General features: G+C 46.2%; 2 protein-coding genes across 3 annotated transcripts in view; one reads left to right on the forward strand and one right to left on the reverse strand.

Annotated features, from left to right (window-relative positions):
• Positions 1-296: 296 nt before the first annotated feature.
• On the reverse strand, positions 297-8,008 carry NAIF1 (nuclear apoptosis inducing factor 1). The gene is made up of 3 exons (XM_035101504.2): positions 7,915-8,008; positions 3,097-3,743; positions 297-1,099 (listed from the first exon to the last, which is right to left on the reverse strand). Exons 2-3 carry the CDS (start codon positions 3,602-3,604, stop codon positions 687-689), a joined length of 921 nt encoding a protein of 306 aa, XP_034957395.1. The 5' UTR covers positions 3,605-3,743; positions 7,915-8,008; the 3' UTR covers positions 297-686.
• Positions 8,009-8,975: 967 nt separating this feature from the next.
• Positions 8,976-20,287, forward strand: part of SLC25A25 (solute carrier family 25 member 25) — a 43,056-nt gene continuing 31,744 nt past the window's right edge. For both annotated transcript variants that reach the window (XM_060270618.1, XM_060270619.1), the window contains exon 1: positions 8,976-9,272. In XM_060270618.1, coding sequence (XP_060126601.1) covers positions 8,997-9,272 — 276 coding nt within the window. In that variant the 5' untranslated portion in view covers positions 8,976-8,996. The remainder of the gene's footprint in view (positions 9,273-20,287) is intronic.

Here is a 20,287-nt window from a genome sequence, read left to right on the forward strand (position 1 = left end):
TTATTATATAGGATAGGAAAAAACTCATTATTTATAGGATTTCTTTGCTAGCCTCAGAAGTTCAATGGAATAGACAATTTTTTTTCTGTACAACATGGGGGTCAGTGTCCTGAAATATGCCTCAAATCTGCATTTTTATGACAGCCAATTACTTTTGAAAATGAATTTGACTGACTTATTGACAAAATGTTGGATGTTTTCTTTTGTTGACTTTGGCCATTATATGACAAAGCTAACCCTTACCTAAAATTAATGAAAATGGCCTTTCTTAACACAATAAATGAAAACAAAAAAAGTTTCTTTTATACGAAATCTATTTTCCCCATTTTGAAAAGTCCAGTGTTAAATGATGCATTTGTCACATATGCTCTATGCAGGCCACATCGAGAAACGGTGCACACATTTCCAAAAATAAAAAGCAAGAGCAGAAATAATCCAGAATAGGTTTTCAGCTTAAAAAAAAAGGCAGGCACCAAATCAGTTTGCAGAAACAAAGAAATACTCTCTTGATCGAGTCTGTGCCTGGAAGGCTTCACTTCATTGCATGATGCCATCTTGTCCATTTTATTTCACTGGATGATGCCATTTTGTCCACTCCATTTCGCTGATGCCATTTTGTCCATTCCGTTTCATTGAATGATGCCATCTTGTGCGTTTTGGGCCGCTCTGCTGGGGTCGGAGGCCACTTAAGGAGCAGGAGCATTGCTCTGTAGAAACCGGCGGAAGTCCTTAATCATGGGGCGAAGGATCTGCACAAGAGCATTCAGCGCAGCCTGCATCCCTTCCATGGCCTGGGCTTGGCGCTCCTGGGCACATGCCTGTAGTTCCTGAGAGCGGCGGATCATCTGCAGGAGGTCATTTTGCTGCTCGATGTTCTGGGCCATCTCTTTCATGTGGAGATTGGTCACGCGCTGCTCCTGCAGGAGCTTGGCTGAGTTCAGGGCAATGCGGCTCTTCAGTTCCTGAGGCTTCACGGAGACTTCTGCTTGTTGAGCCATCATCTCTAAGGGGGCCTCGGCGGTGACTGCGGCCGGAGCTTCTGTTGTGCAGTACTCCACAACACCATCCTCCAAACTATGGTAGGTTGTCTCAGCTGGAACTAAGAAGAAGAGGAAGCTACAGTTAGAACTGGATACGGAACAACTGATTGGTTCAATATTGGGAAAGGAGTACGACCACAGGAAACTATGGCAAGTTCTTAAAGAAATGGGAGTGCCTGATCACCTCATCTGTCTCCTGAGAAATCTCTATGTGGGACATTAAGCTACAGTTAGAACTGGATATGGAAAAACTGGCTGGATCAATATGGGGAAAGGAGTACGACAATGTTGTATATTGTCTCCCTGCTTGTTTAACTTATATGCAGAATTCATCATGTGAAAGGCTGGACTAGATGAATCCCAAGCCGGAATTAAGATTGCCAGAAGAAATATCAACAACCTCAGGTATGCTGATGACACAACCTTGATGGCAGAAAGTGAGGAGGAATTCAAGAACCTTTGAATGAGGGTGAAAGAGGAGAGCGCAAAAGATGGTCTGAAGGTCAACATCAAAAAAACTAAGATAATGGCCACTGGTCCCATCACCTCCTGGCAAATAGAAGGGGAAGAAATGGAGGCAGTGAGAGATTTTACTTTCCTGGGCTCCTTGATCACTGCAGATGGTGACAACATCCATGTTTATAAGCCAAATTACATATAATTGCGTTTTAAGGTTCTATAATGTAATTTCATCCAACATGTTTCTTAATATATTCTGCTGTTTTCTTACACTTCAAACTCTGCTGTGGTCTTCACATAGCAGTTTACATAGTAAAAACTGGAACAATTAAAGCATCCTAAAAAAAAAATCTGAAGTTTTCACAAAGATCTCATCTGCACTCTTTTGGAGGGATTGGAACAGAGAAGAACAAGGTAAGAGGGAAAGAAAATGCGAAACAACCAGTGACGATAGCACAAAACCAAAATGGTTTTGACAAGGCACTGTTGGTGATAACACAAAACAGCCTGGCAATGGTAAGATAGATGTGGTGAGAAAAATCCATAATCTTGACTCAAACCACAAATGAGAAGATTGGGGGTTATAATCCAAAATTAGTTCTACTTGCAGTTGAAAGCAAAATTATTCAGCCCCCATTGCAAAGCAGGCCTATCAAAATTTACAGACTTTCAGGTGTTTGCAATGAGAAAATCATATGAAAGCAATTGAATTAGCTCAAGCCAAAGGATTCTGCAAGTCGAGGCTTATTATCCATTACAGTATTTTAATGATTAAACATCAAATTTCTATACCTCCGTTCATTTGAGGATCACAGGTTAGCTTACAATGTAAGAAATCAAATAACTTAATCACACTGAATGTTTAAGTTAAGCATTGTGTATTGCGTCCAGTCTTATTCAACATCTTCATCAATGACTTGGATGATGGGCTTGAGGGCATCCTGATCAGATGACACCAAATTGGGAGGGGTGGCTAATACCCCAGAGGATAGGATCACACTTCAAAATGACCTGAACCGATTAGACAACTGGGCCAAAACAAACAAGATGAATTTTAACAAGGATAAATGTAAAGTACTCCACTTGGGCCAAAAAAATGAAAGAATGGGAGACACCTGGCTTGAGAGCAGTACATGTGAAAAGGATCGTGGAGTCTTGGTAGACCACCAACTTGACATGAGTCAACAGTGTGATGCAGCAGCTAAAAAAGCCAATGCAATTATGGGCTGCATCAATAGGAGTATAGCGTCTATATCAAGAGAAGTAATAGTACCACTGTATTCTGCTCTGGTCAGACCTCACCTGGAGTACTGTGTCCAGTTCTGGGCACCACAGTTCAAGAAGGATACTGACAAGCTGGAACGGGTCCAGAAGAGGGCAACCAAAATGGTCAAAGGCCTGGAAACGATGCCTTATGAGGAATGGTTTAGGGAGCTGGGTATGTTTAGCCTGGAGAAGAGAAGGTTAAGGGGTGATATGATAGGATGGTGCTTTGATGATGTTTCCTGCTTGGCAGGGGGTTGGACTGGATGGCCCTCGTGGTCTCTTCCAACTCTATGATTCTATAACATGGAGAAGGAAGCAACAACACACTCACTCTGAGTAAGGGTGACTGTTGTGGCTGCGGCAGTAATGGGTATCTCTGATCCATCTGAAGTGCAGTCTCCAGCTGGCAGGCTAATAATGGTGGCTTCCCCCAGCAAGTTACAGATGCGCTGCTGCATGGGAGTTAGAATAACTGGCGCCGCTGTGACTCCTACTGGATCTTCAGCATCTTGGCCCTCCACACCTCCATCCTGGCCGTCACCCCCTCCTTCCATTGCAGCCCGGACCTGTGCCACTTTGCGCCGCACCTCCGTCTTGAGATCAGACCATTTTTTCTTGACTTCGGGCAGCTCCCGGCGGCAGGTGGCGACAGCGTTAACCCGGCGTAGGATGTTGTGCCAAGCAGCAGCCTTGGCAGCCAGTGGGACGCCAGCATTGAAGTGGTTGATCAGCAGGTGCTTGCTCCGCTCCAGCTCCTCCACAATTATCTCCACCTCTCGCTCCGAAAAGTTCATTTTCCGCTTTTTAGCCGGCGGAGCTGGGGGGGATGCCATTGCCATGGAATGTTCAAGTCCCCGAACAAACCGGGGGCTGGCGGCCTTGGTGAAGTCCGGAGACAAAACAGGAGGGCAGGATGTCTGGGTAGGTTGAAAGGCAGCTGCCAAGGACACAGATATGGCTGCAGTAAACAACGAAACGCTAGAAAAAGGCGAGAAGCAAGGTTATTCCTTGTGACCAAAATGGTTAGTACTCAGGGCCAGCGCGTCCATTAAGGCAAACTAGGCAGTTGCCTAGGGCGCCAAAATGGAGGGGGCGCTGGCCAGCCTGCCCCCACCCTCCGCCGCCCGCCCGCTCGCTGTGCCCAGAAGGGAGAGCGAGGGCTCCAGCAGCGCTTTCCCTCTCCGCCAGCACGGCGAACAAGAGCACGACAACACACCGCCAGGGCTGCAGGCAGGCAGGAGAGCGCCTGTCATGGTGCCCGGAAGCTCTGGGCTGCAACAGGCACTCGCGGAGGTTGGGAGCGCCATGCCCCACCACCCGCGCCACCCCACCCGAGGCTGGGGAAGGAACCTGGCAGGCAGGGCCGCCTTCGCACCTCTCCGCCTCTGGGGCCATCTACGCAACACATAATATGAGTGGCATTTTATTGTTTATGTTTACTTGTTGAGTACACCGTTTGCTTAATTGTTTCTTTTTTTTTCAAAACCATTGGTTTTTCATGTAAATTATCAACATGTTTGATCTTCAATAAATAACTATTGCAGAAAATAATAGTATGCAACTATTATTGCTCCACATAAAACCTAAAATTTATGTGGATTAGTTCACAATTTAACATTCTGATAATTAAATGAGTCAAATTCCTATGTTTTTATCGCTCGCAGTGAGACAAAATTTCAAACTGGAGGAGCCGGGTCTAAATATTAAGCGATTTGTCCCAAATGCCTGATATAAGATCAAGGGAGGAAACATTTCCGATTTTTTTTTATGACCCACCGTAACGTCCAACAGGTAGATCGTGATCTACTGGTAGATCACTGGACATCTGTGGTAGATCACTGGAGCCCCCCAAGAAGCTCAACAAGTTTGGCTTCACCAAAGAAAGCTCAACATTTTTGCCCTGGACTCCTAAAACACGTGGCTTTCCCCTCCCTAAAAAAAGTTCAACAATTTCAACCTAACCCCCCCCAAAATGGCCCTAAAAAAGCAAAAGAGCTCATCAACATTGACCTGAACCCCAAAAAGGGGGTAGATCACTGCTAGTTTTTAACTCTGTGAGTAGTTCTCTATCTCTTGGAAGTTGGCCAATCCCTGGAATAGAGAAAGCACCTATGTTAGGAAAGGAGTAAAAACTGAAGTTTCATTACATCAGAAAGTGTAATTTCAGTAAATTTTCTGAGTGGGTAGAGAATAAAGAAAAACTGAAATATAATGCATGCACATAACTCACAAATGCAAATATTTAACTTATGCATATTCAGCTGTACACATGTGGCAATTCTCCCCCCCCCCCCCGCTGTACACACTTGGTAGTTATTTTTTAAGAGGGTGGGTGTCCAAAAAAAGAACATTTGGCAATCCTACCTGCCATTGAACCCAATGTGTTTTACTATACAGTGGAACCTCGGTTTATGAACACCTCGGTTTACAAATTTTTGGTTTACAAACGCCGCGGACCCATCTGGAATGGATTAATTCACTTTCTTACTTCCAATGGGAAAGTTTGCTTCAGTTTATGAACGCTTCAGTTTATGAAAAGACTTCCGGAACCAATTACACCCATGCTTTGGGTCAAGTACGCTTCAGGTTGCGTACTCCGCGGACCCGTCTGGAACGGATTAATCCACTTTCCATTACTTTCAATGGGAAAGTTCGCTTCAGTTTATGAATGTTATGTTTACGTTATATTATGTTTTCATTATGTTTTCATGTTATATTATGTTATATTTTTGTGTGTTCTGTAATGTTTTAATAGTTGGAGGAAATAACTTTTAAAAAATTATTTAAAAAAGAAAAAAGAAAACACATACTGTTTTAAAATGCCAGTGTGATTTCTTGTGGGAAGGGAGAAGTAAAAGAATGAGCTTTAAATTTAAGAAGGAGACCGGGGGAAAAAAGGATGAATATGGGGGTGGGGGAGAGAAAAAGGAAGAGGGTATAATGAAACATGATTTCGCATGGAAGTTTATGGTTTTCGAGGAGAGGAGGGAGGAAGAAGGACATGAAACTTCCAACCTTCAAGATATGTGTGAACCACCCTGCGATCTTCGGGTTTCATCCAGGCATCCCCAAACTTCGGGCCTCCAGATGTTTTGGACTACAATTCCCATCTTCCTCGGCCACTGGTCCTGTTAGCTAGGGATCATGGGAGTTATAGGCCAAAACATCTGGAGGGCCATAGTTTGGGGGTGCCTGTGTTAGAGTGCTGGATTAGGCCCTTGAGCAGGCATCCCCAAACTTCGGCCCCCCCAGATGTTTTGTTGTTTTTTTAAAAAAATATTTTTTATTGGTTTTAACAAAAAAAGCATAACAACATAACACTTTAAACACAACAAATACAAACAGAAATAAGAAGAAAAAATAACTCCAGATCAAGATGGAACTTGGGGTCCTGGTTTTACAGTGGGAGAGGGAGATCAGGCCCCAGTCAGAGACAATCAAGCTGTGGTAGATGAAGATTATTGGGTCTGGTTTTGTGCCTCTCTAGTGAGAGAAGGGGGACACAATCCAGACAGAAGATGGGTGATAACAGGGGACAAGGAAAATGAAGATGTGGGAGGGAGACTGGCTGAAGATTCGAAACAACAGAAGGAGAGGAGGGGCGAATGGTGTGGGTTGGAGTGGTTAAGAGAGGGTGTGGGGTGAAAAATTTCATGGAATATCAATCAATGGATGGTTTAAGAGGTCTGAGAATGGAAAGGATTAAGGAGCTGGTTGGGGAATCGAGGGAATTGTTACCCAAGGGACGGAGGGTAAGATTTAACAGGAATTGTAAATATATATGGACCATGGACCAGAGCATGCCAGGCACTCCTGTCTTCCACTGCCTCAGGGAGAAATTAAAGGCTAAGGGACATAATTAGAAGTTAAAATGTCGTTGAAAATTGAGTAATATATATTATTGAGTGAAGAATAAGAATTGTAATTGTCGAATTATTCCACAAACATTGTGAAAGCTGTATAATGGGATTTAAAATAGACTCGGGAAGGAAGGGACGGGTCGATGACACGATATTAACAAGATTGGTTTTTTTGTATTTTGTTTTGTTTTCTTTTTGCATTTTTCTTTTTGTTATATTTTTTACCTAAAAATCCTCAATAAATAAATTATTAAAAAAAGAAGAAAAAATAACTACAAAAAAACCAAAAAACCCCCCACAAAGATAAAAATACCCGAATCGTTTTCCTTTAACATTGTAAGAGGGGACTTCCTCGAGTTCCCTCTATCTGCGGTTCATTTCTCATTCATCTTTAGCAATTTCCAATTCATTGTTTAAAACTCCTTGCAATTTCAAATCTCTCATGCATCAATTTCTTTGGATGTTTTGGACTACAATTCCCATCTTCCCCGGCTACTGGTCCTGCTAGCTAGGGATCATGGGAGTTGTAGGCCAAAACTTCTGGAGCGCTGCAGTTTGGGGGTGCCTGCTCTTGGGTGTGGGTCATGCCTGGAGTAGCCGCCTTGAAATCAATGGGCCCAGGCAAGCGTAGTTCAGGCATCCCCAAACAGTTTGGGGGTGCCTGGGTTAGAGTGCTGGATTAGGCCCTTGAGCAGGCACCCCCCCAAACTTTATCACTCCAGATGTTTTGGACTACAATTCCCATCATCCCTGACCACTGGTCCTGTTAGCTAGGGATCATGGGAGTTGTAGGCCAAAACATCTGGAGGGCCATAGTTTGGGGGTGCCTGATTTAAGAAATCAATAATAATTTAATATTTCTAATGGGGAATGAGGGGGGCAGAGAATCCCCCGATGGGTGACAAATATGTCAGGGACGCTTTCGTTGAGATTCCTGTATCGCAGCGGGTTGGGCTAGATGATCCCTGGGGTTCCCTCCCGACTCTACGAGTCGATGATTCCGTGGAAGGGAGTTTGCTGAGGTAAACCCAGCAAGGGAAATAAAGAAGATTGCCGTGAGGGGAAGGTTGAGGCAAATGGCGCCAGAGGGCGCTGAGGGGAACCCAGGAAAGGCCCGAGGCCTAGTAGGAGGGTGGGGAGGGGACCCTGGAGAACTGCCCCGCCGGCCTCGGGCGAGGCTGGAGCCCGAAGTGCCCTCGGGGGAGTCCCTTCCTCGCTCCCCATTTCTATTACCCAAAATAATCGATTAAAAAAACCGAAACCAAAATAACATTACGCAAATTGCGTACCCCAACTACCGATCGGATCCAAAGAGGGCCTCTATTCTGCGGCAGTGGCGTAATGGCTTCCAGAATCTGCGTCTCTTGCCTCTCCGCTTTGATTGGACTGCGCTCCTGCCTTTCATGAAACGGTGTCCACCCCTCGCCCGCAACGCTGCGCTGCTATTGGCTCGCTTTGGATTTGCGCCATAGACCGATACCCCTCGTTTAGCTGTTTGCCCCGCCTTATTAGACGTAGGAGCGCATTGGGTTACAGTCATGTCCGTCATATGCCAATTGCACCCTCTCCGCCGTAGTCTTGCCTATCACATTTGAAGTTCCGCCTCCTGCCTGGATGCCTACCACGTAGCTGTCCGTATGCAGTTACATTGGCCAATAGGCAATCCCCCCTCGTTACACATATCTATTTCTCCAATCGCTGCGCGACATCTTGCCAATCCTTCATTTTCGTTGGCTGAGAGGCTTTCGTGCCGTCCCGCCCTTCTTGTGAATGCTCATCAGAAAGCCACGAAATGTGTATACCAGGCACTCCCAAACTGCGGCCTACAACTCCCATGACCCCGAGCTAACAGGACCAGAGGTTGGGGAAGATGGGAATTGTAGTCCAAAATATCTGGAGGGCCGAAGTTTGGGGATGCCTGGTGTATACAGTAGGTGGTACTGTACCGGTACTTGTGCCAGTCAAGAAAGCCAGCGAAGCACCGGGTTGGGTGGGTGGAAAGAGGCATATTGAAAGACGACCGAGTCACGTGTCGCCCGACGCCCTGTCATTTTGCGCCCCCGCCTCCTTTGACTTCGTGGGACCTTCCTTGCCCCCTTTTGATTGGTTAATAGAGGGCGTCCCCAGCCCCTTCCCTTCTCCCCGCCCCTTTTTTGGGGGGGCGGCGCTTCGGGTGACGAGCCCGTTCTTTGGCCCGAGCCTGGCCAACCAGGCGACTCGGTTCCGTCACGTGTACGCAATAAGCCAATCGGCGGGCGAAAGAGAAAGACGCCGGCTCCGTTGAAGCAGGCGCGGCGCCATTTCCCGGCGAGACGCCTCCAGGGTGGAGTTGCGCGTGTGGCGGCGGCGGCGGCTGAGGTAACTCCTGGGTATGCCGGCTGGCGCGCGGCGCTCGCTGGCTTCCCCCGTAGTGAACGGCGTGCTCTGCCAGTGCGGCGCCGCCACGGCGAGCGCGGCGGTGGCGGCGACGGGGCCCACCGCCCCCGCCATTGAGGGAAGCGGCGGCTCGTCACCCCTGGAGCAGGAGCGGCGCCTGCGGAGCCTCTTCCTGCAGCTGGACGTGAACCGCGACGGCGCCCTTTGCGTCCACGACTTGGCAGTCGGCCTGCAGCGCCTCGGCCTTCAACGCTCCGAGAGAGATGTGTGGGTAAGGTCTTCCCTTCCGCAATTGCCCCCCGAGGCCTGCTTCTTTCATCCACCGCTACGTACCCATCTCTCGCCAAGGGCCCTTGTCCATAGCTGTCAAGATCTCCGGGAAACTCCCTTATGCTGAATAGGCAAATATGAAAAGCAATAACAAGACATAGACCAGCCTTGTGTTTAACAATTTGCCCAGTAACCAGGTAAAGGGACCCCCTGACCATAAGGGAAATAATAGGACCACTGTATTCTGCTCTGGTCAGACCTCACCTGGAGTACTGTGTTCAGTTCTGGGCACCACAGTTCAAGAAGGATACTGACAAGATGGAACGTGTCCAGTAGAGGGCAACCAAAATGGTCAAAGGCCTGGAAACGATGCCTTATGAGGAACGGCTTAGGGAGCTGGGTATGTTTAGCCTGGAGAAGAGAAGGTTAAGGGGAGACATGATAGCCGAGTTCAAATATATCAAAGGATGTCATATAGAGGAGGGAGAAAGATTGTTTTCTGCTGCTCCAGAGAAGTGGACACGGAGCAATGGATTCAAACTACAAGAAAGTTGATTCCACCTAAACATTAGGAAGTACTTCCTGACAGTAAGAGCTATTCGGCAGTGGAATTTACTACCAAGGAGTGTGGTGGAGTCTCCTTCTTTGGAGGTCTTTAAGCGGAGGTTTGACAGGCATATGTCAAGAATGCTTTGATGGTGTTTCCTACTTGGCAGGGGGTTGGACTGGGTGGCCCTTGTGGTCTCTTCCAACTCTATGATTCCTCGCAAGAAAAGGGAAAACTTGACAGCTATGCCCTTGTCCCTCTTTTCTTCTTCCCTCCCCGCCCCTTCTTTCGAGGCTAAATCGTTTAGTGGGAAAGGCTAATTTATTGCAAACCTTAATTGAAAGATAATGCATGCATCATTTCATTTGTGTTTATATTTCATAAGTTGTAAATCTATCAGTTGCAGCTGATAGTGAATGAGCTGCTGCCTGCCACTTCATATACGGATGCTCATTTTTAGTTGATAATATATGGTAGGACAATGATGTTTTCCTAGTACTGTATTGTTGTTGTTCTTTAGTCATTTAGTCGTGTCCGACTCTTCGTGACCCCATGGACCATAGCACGCCAGACACTCCTGTCTTGCACTGCCTCCCGCAGTTTGGTAAAACTCATGTTCCTTCCTTCGAGAACACTGTCCAACCATCTCGTCCTCTGTCGTCCCCTTCTCCTAGTGCCCTCGATCTTTCCCAACATCAGGGTCTTTTCCAGGGAGTCTTCTCTTCTCATGAGGTGGCCAAAGTATTGGAGCCTCAGCTTCAGGATCTGTCCTTACAGTGAGCACTCAGGGCTGATTTCCTTCAGAATAGATAGGTTTGATCTTCTTTCAGTCCATGGGACTCTCAAGAGTCTCCTCCAGCACCAGAATTCAAAAGCATCAATTCTTCGGTGATCAGCCTTCTTTATGGTCCAGCTCTCACTTCCATACACCACTACTGGGAAAACCATACCTTGAACTATACGGAGCTTTGTTGGCAAGGTGATGTCTCTGCTTTTTGAGATGCTGTCTAGGTTTGTCATTGCTTTTCTCCCAAGAAACAGGCATCTTTTAATTTCGTGACTGCTGTCACCATCTGCAGTGATCAAGGATCAAGTACTCTATATTCCTGCATATAAGACTACTTTTTAACCCAGGAAAATCTTCTCAAAAGTCAGGGGTCGTCTTATACGCCGGGTCATATTTCTTATATGGTATATCCCAAACTCTATATTTTAACTGGGAAAGTTGGGGATCGTCTTATACGCCAAGTCGTCTTATATGCCGGAGTAAGTCTATCTAAATCATAGAATCATAGAGTTGGAAGGGACCTCTAAAGAAGGAGACTCAACCACACTCCTTGGTAGTAAATTCCACTGCCGAACAGCTCTTACTGTCAGGAAGTTCTTCCTAATGTTGAGATGGAACCTTCTTTCTTGCAGTTTGAATCCATTGCTCCGTGTCCGCTTCTCTGGAGCAGCAGAAAACAACCTTTCTCCCTCCTCTATACCACATCCTTTTCTATATTTGAACATGGCTATCATATCACCCCTTAACCCCCTCTTCTCCAGGCTAAACATACCCAGCTCCCTAAGCTGTTCCTCATAAGGCATTGTTTCCAGGCCTTTGACCATTTTGGTTGCCCTCTTCTGGACATGTTCCAGCTAGTCAGTATCCTTCTTGAACTGTGGTGCCCAGAACTGGACACAGTACTCCAGGTGAGGTCTGACCAGAGCGGAATACAGTGGTACTATTACTTCCCTTGATCTATATGCTATACACCTATTGATGCAGCCCAGAATTGCATTGGCTTTTTGGGCTGCTGCATCACACTGTTGACTCATGTCAAGTTTGTGGTCTACCAGGACTCCTCGATCCTTTTCACATGTACTGCTCTCAAGCCGGGTGTCTCCCATCCTGTATTTGTGTCTTTCATATTTTTTTTTGCCCAAGTGGAGTACCTTACATTTCTCCTTGTTCAAATTCATCTTGTTTGCTTTGGCCCAGTTGTCTAATCTGTTAGGGTCATACAAGATGGTGGACGGAGCTCCGTTCGTAAGTAGAAACATTCGTAAGTAGAGGTACCGCTGTACTATAATATTCCTCCTAAACAATGGGGGTTGTTGGGGGAAGGAAGGAGGTTCCCGACCTCTCCAAAGCAGCTTTCCTGGACCTCATTATTTGTCAAAACAACAACAAGGCAACCTCCCAACTCTTGCTTGATTCTCTCACCCCTCCTCTCCCAAAGCAAAGCTCATTTTACTTAAAAGTACACCCATTCACACCTCTTCTCTTCTGAAATAAGGTGGGAAGGAATCCACTCCTTTTCTGTGTAGCAACCGAAAGTTCCTCCTTAACAGTGGAGCAAACACAGAGAGGCAGAGGAAGAGATAGGTGTGGGTGGGCTGAACTGGAAATCTGAACTTGGTTATTAGGTGGTGCTCTGGAGTCACCAAAAAATAAATAAAAAGACTGGTTATGGCTTAATTTTGAACTGAACAAGATAGCAGCGGCACTTCTGAAAAATTCTTAGGTGATATGGCCAGCCAGTTTTAGTTAAGAACACAAGGGCAAGGAGCTACAGTGGTACCTCTACTTACGATTGTTTCTACTTAGAAATAGAGCTCCGTCCGCCATCTTGGATGTGGTTTAGATAGGATTTTTTCTACTTACGAATTTTTAGATAGGGTTGCTTCGACTTACGAATTTTTTCTCTCAATGCATTCCTATGGGATTCGACTTACAAATTTTGCCGACTTATGAATGTGCGTTCGGAACGCATTAAATTTGTAAGTAGAGGTGCCACTGTATTATAATGGCACAAACCAGTTAAGAAGCAACAACAGAGATGTGAGGCTTCGACAGCTTTTTGTGGTGGGGGTGGGTCAGAGTTGAGGACTGCTCTGCCATGCCTGGGGTGTGTGTGTGTGTGTGCAAAAGGGCTTGAGTGAATGCTTCATATGAAGTAATCCCGCAAGGATATGCCAGCTAGTGGGACAGTTTCTGGTCGATAGATAGGGAGCAGAGAGTATTCCATTGAAGCCACTGAGTAAAAGTGTGATAGGAGCATAGAGCCATTATGATTAAATGTAATTTGTTCACGAGAACTACTGGAAGGAAAGGTTTTTTTTGGTTGTTGGTTTTTTTTGGGGGGGGTATCCTTAATGGGACCCAGGTGGCACTGTGGGTTAAACCACAGAGTCTAGGGCTTGCTGATCAGAAGGTTGGCGGTTCGAATCCCTGCAACGGGGTGAGCTCCCGTTGCTCGGTCCCAGCTCCTGCCCACCTAGAAGTTTGAAAGCACATCAAAGTGCAAGTAGATAAATAGGGACCGCTTTGGCGGGAAGGTAAACGGTGTTTCCGTGCGCTTCTCTGGTTCGCCAGAAGCAGCTTTGTCATGCTGGCCACATGACCCGGAAGCTGTCTGCGGACAAACGCCAGCTCCCTCGACCTATAGAGTGAGATGAGCGCCGCAACCCCAGAGTCGGACACGACTGGACCTGATGGTCAGGGGCCCCTTTACCTATTCTTAGAACAGGCATCCCCAAACTTCGGCCCTCCAGATGTTTCCCATCTTCCCCGACCACTGGTCCTGTTAGCTAGGGATCATGGGAATTGTAAGCCAAAACATCTGGAGGGCTGCAGTTTGGGGATGCCTGTCTTAGAATATACTTATTTTTAAATGTTACAGGTAGGTAGCCGTGTTGGTTTGATGTAGTCGAAACAAAAAATAAAAAAAATCCTTCCAGTAGCACCTTAGACACCAACTAAGTTTGTCATAGGTATGAGAACACTGAAGAAGTATGCATGCACATGAATGCGCATAACTCTGACCAGGCACCCCCAAACTGCGGCCCTCCAGATGTTTTGGCCTACAACTCCCATGATCCCTAGCTAACAGGACCAGTGGTCTGGGAAGATGGGAATTGTAGTCCAAAACATCTGGAGGGCCAAAGTTTGGGGGTGCCTGCCTATGGCAAACTTAGTTGGTCTCTAAGGTGCTACTGGAAGGAATTTTTTTTATTAAAAAAAATAATTTAAATGGTTGCACGTTTTCCTGCACCACATCATTCAGGAAGGATAACTGAAAAATTGTTTGAGATATGAGATGTCAGTGCTAGATTAAATGGAAACATATCCTGACATAGCTTGTTTTTTAATTACTTTGCCTGAAACCTATTGTTTTCAACTCATATATATATACACCTATATACATATATATAAATGTAAAAAAAGGTGAAACTGTGGGCTCCACTTTTCTCGGAAACCGCTTGACCAATTGGAATTTGGACACAATGGTCCATGCCACTACCTGAGTGTTTGAACAACCTTGGATTGCTCACATCTCATACCTGCGCAGGTAAAAACCTGCTATTCCAGAAACTAAAACAGCGCCCTCTAGTGGCGTTATTCCCACAGCTCCTCCTCCACCTCCTCCTGCCTCCCCATGGAGTCTAGCCTACACCCACAAACCCCACCTCCGCCGTGAGATTTTGTAAAACAGGGGGACTCTGAGACTCGGGGGGGGGGGGATCTGAAGGGGGGCTAGTACCCTCCATTTGACAGACTAACGCACAGCAACGCATGCAGGGCCAGCTAGTTACCAATAAATCTGAAATTTCATGTTGGAACAGCTGGACATAGGTAGGGGTTAATTTCCTTCATGAACATAAATTGCCCCAGGGGTGAGGTAATCTGTGCAAGGTACAATGAGCCTGTTGCTGTGGTTATGGCCGAGCCATGACCATGGCAATAATGTATGTCAGCTAGGTGTGCTGTGTCTTGGTTATTTGGTGCAACAGTAATGCATTGTATATCTCTCTCTGAAAAGCCTGCTACAAGCTGGAATTTATTATTCTCTGTACAGTATAACTTTGTCCAGAGCTGTTTGCTGAGCCTCTTCTACAACAGCAAAATATTTGGGCATTACTCTGATACTGCGAGCAAGTAACTTACTTCCACTGTGTGTGCATCTTATATTCGATTCCCAACATTGCATTCTAAAAGTTTGCATTTGCTGTTGAATGTACTGATGGGTATATAGAATCATAGAGTTGGAAGAGACCACAAGGGCCATCCAGTCCAACCCCCTGCCAAGCAGGAAACTCCATCAAAGCATTCTTGACATATGCCTGTCAAGCCTCTGCTTAAAGACCTCCAAAGAAGGAGACTCCACCACACTCCTTGGTAGCAAATTCCACTGCCGAACAGCTCTTACTGTCAGGAAGTTCTTCCTAATGTTTAGGTGGAAACTTCTTTCTTGTAGTTTGAATCCATAGCTCCGTGTCCGCTTCTCTGGAGCAGCAGAAAACAACCTTTCTCCCTCCTCTATATGACATCCTTTTCTATATTTGAACATGGCTATCATATCACCCCTTAACCCCCTCTTCTCCAGGCTAAACATACCCAGCTCCCTAAGCTGTTCCTCATAAGGCATTGTTTCCAGGCCTTTGACCATTTTGGTTGCCCTCTTCTGCACATTGTTGGTCTAACTGGGTCAATATTTCTAGTTACAGTTAGGTAGCCGTGTTGGTCTGACGTAGTCGAAACAAAAAAAAAAATCCTTTCAGCAGCACCTTAAAGACCAACTAAGTTTTTTATTTTGGTATGAGCTATCATACCATGGGGTCACGAAGAGTCGGACACGACTAAACGACTAAACAACAACAACAATCACAGTTATCATACTATTCAAGAAGGATACTGACAAGCTGGAACGTGTCCAGAAGAGGGCAACCAAAATGGTTAAAGGCTTGGAAACGATGCCTTATGAGGAACGGCTTAGGGAGCTGGGACACAGGACTCCAGGTGAGGTCTGACCAGAGCAGAATACAGTGGTACTATTACTTCCCTTGATCTAGATGCTATACTCCTATTGATGCAGCCCATAATTGTATTGGCTTTTTGAGCTGCTGCATCACACTGTTGACTCATGTCAAGTTTGTGGTCTACCAAGACTCCTAGATCCTTTTCACATGTACTGCTCTCAAGCCAGGTGTCTCCCATTGCATTCAAGCCAGGTGTCTCCCATTGCTGTTGAATGTACTGATGGGTATATAATTTTGGAGAACTTGTAAAAAAATAATAATTCCTGAAACATTTGAAAGCTTTATTTCGCAGAAATGATGCTTCAGCTGATTCACGATATGAATAATATTTAGGTTGGCTAGGATATTTAGATTTGTAACTTTTGTTTAAAATACGGTGGACCCTTGGATTATGTTACTTTTGGGTAACGTAACTTTCAGGTTGTGAATGCTGCAAACCTGGAAGTGGGTTTGCCGCATGCGCAGAAGCACTCTACGGCGCCGCACACATGTGCAGAAGAGACACCTCCGGTTACGAAGGTTTCGGGATATGGCTGGGCCTCTGGAATGGTTCCCGTTCGTAACCACTGTACTGCTTTTAAGTTTTCTTTCACAATGATCAAACCAGGGCCGTCTGAAGGTCATCGGGCACCCTGGTGCAGGGATCCCACTCTTAAAAAAAAGAGGAAAGCTCTTATCTGGCATGCGGGAGCCTCACGGCAGCCCCCGCACCTTACAGCAGGGGTGTGCTGTGCCGGAGGCTGCCCGCCTGTCCGATGCCGGATTGAGTGGGAGAGGGGACGCCGCTGCTCTGTGCGGCCTTCCTCCCTTCTCCCAGCAGGCCGCGCTGCGCTGTGGCCTTCCCACCGTCTCCCGCGACTCCATTTCCTTCCCGCCAACAGGGCGCTGCGTTTCATTGGTAGAAGTGGCGCCGGGGTGAGGGATGACACTGGCGCTGCAGAGCGGAACAGGGTCCTAGTGCCCCTGTTCCGCTCCCTTACCTCCCTGCTCTCCCGGCGCGGCTGGTGGAGGGAAAAGGGAGGCCGCTGCGCAGCTCCTCCACTTGCTGGGGCGCCCCTGATCGCTCAGGCGCCCTGGCACAACGCGCCACTAGAGTCAATGGGCGAGCCGGGCCTGGATCAAAATGTGATGCACGTAGTGTGGAAGAGGCTCAAAGTTAGCCTCAGTACATGGAAATGCTCTTACATTTCTGCTATCTGTAAGCGTGATGTGTGCCATGAACATTGTGACTGTCCACTACATTTGTACTAGTAAATGTTCTTCTTAGTAAATGTTCTTCTCCCTTTCACGCTTTTATTGGTATGACCTCCTTTCATCTGTCCTTGTTCAGAATCCTCATCTTTACTTTCATCTCTTTTCTCACAGACTGTGGCAACTCCTCTCTCACTTGTCTTCTCATGTATCGACTGTCTAGATTCCTGCTTGTGACCTCTACTACTTGACATCTTCACATGTTCCAAGAGCTGCTCATTTGCACCACAAGCTACAGTGTTTGGAGTTCCCGTTTAAAACTTTGCAACTGTGTTCAGAACTGTCTTCAGTTGATTACAAGTTTTCTCTTATAAACTATCACTCTCGGACAGATTAACTGCATATATTCAGCCTTCATTCTTATATTTATGGATAAATGTTTCTCTTCTCACTGTGACATTTGAGGTGCCATATAACAGACTACTGTACTGTATTACATAAATGGAAGTAGTACAGTAGTACTCATGGAAAAAATAATGAACTGCGTGGGATTATTATGAGAGAGATGGATACCTTTCCAGCTGATATTTTTGACCTGGATCATATCAGTACAGTACAGTAGTAATATCCTCAGTAGTCCACCCCCATTGTTCTGCCGGGACACTGGGGTCCAGTACCGAGGGCCTTCTGGCGGTTCCCTCGTAGCGAGAAGCCAAGTTGCAGTGAACCAGGCAGAGGGCCTTCTCGGTAGTGGCGCCCGCCCTGTGGAATGCCCTCCCATCAGATGTCAAAGAGAAAAACAGCTAGCAGATTTTTAGAAGACATCTGAAGGCAGCCCTGTTTAGGGAGGCTTTTAATGTTTAATAGATTATTTCATTTCATTTTTCTGTTGGAAGCCGCCCAGAGTGGCTGGGGAAACCTAGCCAGATGGGTGGGGTATAAATAATAAATTATTATTATTATTATTATTATTATTATTATTATTATTATTATTATATGTTTTCTCTAGTTGTGGTAGTTAGATGTTATTTGTGATCACCAAGCCTGCCTCTTCCCCCAAATCCTCCAGCAATACCACATGCAACTTGTAAAATTGTAAGTGATGGTCTGGAAATTTGTACTGTGAGATAAATATCACCATAGTCTGTCTGCATTCTGTTACTTATCTCGGTGACTTTAATGGGAAATCTCACCTAAATGTGATATGGCTGTTTTAATAGTCTTGTATAATTTTGACACCAATGATTCAGCCTGATATTGCATGTCAGGTTTAATTTCCTGTTGAGCAGGAAGCAGAGACTGTAATCCGTTTGGGCTCCTCCCTTGGGGTGTTAACCTTATATGACACCCCACAGGCATGCTTGCTAGGGGGGGGGGGGTCATGCTTGCTAGGGTGCCAATGCCTAAGCCAATACCAATACCTCTCACTTGCTCTAACCCAGGGGTCCCCAAATGAAGGCCCGGGGGCCGGATGCGGCCCAATCACCTTCTAAATCCGGCCCGTGGACGGTCCAGAAATCAGAATGTTTTTACATGAGTAGAATGTGTCCTTTTAGTTAAAATGCATCTCTGGGTTATTTGTGGGGTCTGCCTGGTGTTTTTACATGAGTAGAATGTGTCTTTTTATTTAAAATGCATCTCTAGGTTATTTGTGGGGCATAGGAATTCGTTCAATTTTTTTTTCAAAATATAGTTCGGCCCCCCACATGGTCTGAGGGACAGTGGACTGCCCCCCTGCTGAAAAACTTTGCTGACCCCTGCTCTAACCAGTAAAGTTGTGGACTTATTTTACCCATTAACTCAAATCCATGTGTCACTGTGTCTTCATTTCTCACGGGCGGGTCCTCAAACCGCAAATGCAAGTGAGGAAATGTAGGTGACTCACCTTCTCTGAGTTATTCAAGCCCCTTCGCCACGACAAGGCATGGATCCATGAAGGGGTCTGCAGCTATAGCTCTAAGAAAAAAGTAACTTCTCCACACATTATTTGCATACTCTGCAAAAGTGCAGCAACTCTTAACCAAATCCTAAATGAAAATCTATGTTAGCAATTCTAGACTCCAAGGAACAAAACTGTTAAAATAGAGCCAGCTCCAGACTTTCAACTTGAAATATGTCTGTGAAATGTGTGGCAAGCATAATGAGGGCGGCATTGCCCAATATAGATGTTGAAACAATGCAAAGAGGTCATGTTAGGCTTCTATAATTAAGGCATAGAAACACTCAATCACGACTCAGTCTGGTTTCTGCTTCCCTAGTGCCAAGCTGGACATAGGAGCAAGTCCATGTTTTGCTTTGTTTTAAACATCTATATATATAAAAATGTAAAAATTGTGAAAGTGTGGGCTCCACTTTTCTCCGTAACCGTTTGATCGATTGTGCTGAAATTTGGACACAACAATCCATGCCACTCCCTGAGTGTTTGCAGAAAAAAATACTTCAAATCTCACACCTGTGCAGGTAGAAACCTGATCTTCCACCAAGTAAAACAGCGCCCTCAACTGGAATTCCTCTCACAGTACACCCCCTCCCTTCCTGTGAAATCTACACCACACCCACAAACCAAATAATGACATCATCAACCAAGCAACTGAAACCACCAAGGCGGCCATTACCAGACCCCTAGGCCCTGCCAGGTTGCTAGGCCCCCACTATGCCCGGGGGGGGGGGGGGAGAGCGCCCTGATCGCAGGTCGCAGCACGGCCTTTGTCTTATGTAGGCCCCTGCCAGGCTGCCAGGCCCCCACTAGGCCCGGGGCGGGGGGGGGGAAGAGAGGGCCTTCTGTTGCTACCATAACTACAATTCAAACACTCCAAAAAGGACTCTGAATGTAACATACCCCATCTGTACCCCCACCTACATGACTTCTTAACTTCCTAATTTTACCAATACCCCCCCACAACCCCTTCATAAACCCAATTCACAACCATTACTACCTACATTTCACACACACCCTGCAACACTTTCCTCCATTCCACATCTCCCCACTAATCCACCCCCTACCCACCACACCACAACAAAGAGACCACTCCACAATACAATGACAAACATCCATAGAACAAACCCTAGCCCCAAGAACAGCCGACCCACCGATTAACATATTTCCTAACTTCAAATACCTCATGGTTCAGGACAGGATAACCCCAATCACAGGGATGACCTGGGGGGTGGAGGGAAGAGGGGATGGGATAACTAATAGATCGGAACAGGGTGGGGGGATTCACAGGGATACCCCTGTTTAAACAGAACACCTGTAAAACAGGGGGACTCTGAGGCTCAGGGGGATCTGAAGGGGGGCTATTACCCTCCATTTCACAGACTAACACACAGCAACGCGTGCAGGGCCAGCTATCACATATAAAAAGGGGATATGATTTGTAGAGCAAAAAAGGCTCATGGGTGAGGAGTATAGAATGCTTTTCTCCCCACCCTTAGCTCAGTTCCCTGCAGTCTTTGTCCTGAGCACTGTTTTT

Source organism: Zootoca vivipara, chromosome Z (assembly GCF_963506605.1).
Source record: "Zootoca vivipara chromosome Z, rZooViv1.1, whole genome shotgun sequence".
Classification (NCBI taxonomy): domain Eukaryota; kingdom Metazoa; phylum Chordata; class Lepidosauria; order Squamata; family Lacertidae; genus Zootoca; species Zootoca vivipara.

Coding starts and splice junctions, on each gene's coding strand:
- NAIF1 (XM_035101504.2), bottom strand. CDS start 3,604: ATGGCAATGGCATCCCCCCCAGCTCCGCCGGCTAAAAAGCGGAAAATG. Junction 1,100..3,096: donor AACAGTCACCCTTACTCAGA/GTGAGTGTGTTG, acceptor TCTTCTTCTTAG/TTCCAGCTGAGACAACCTAC.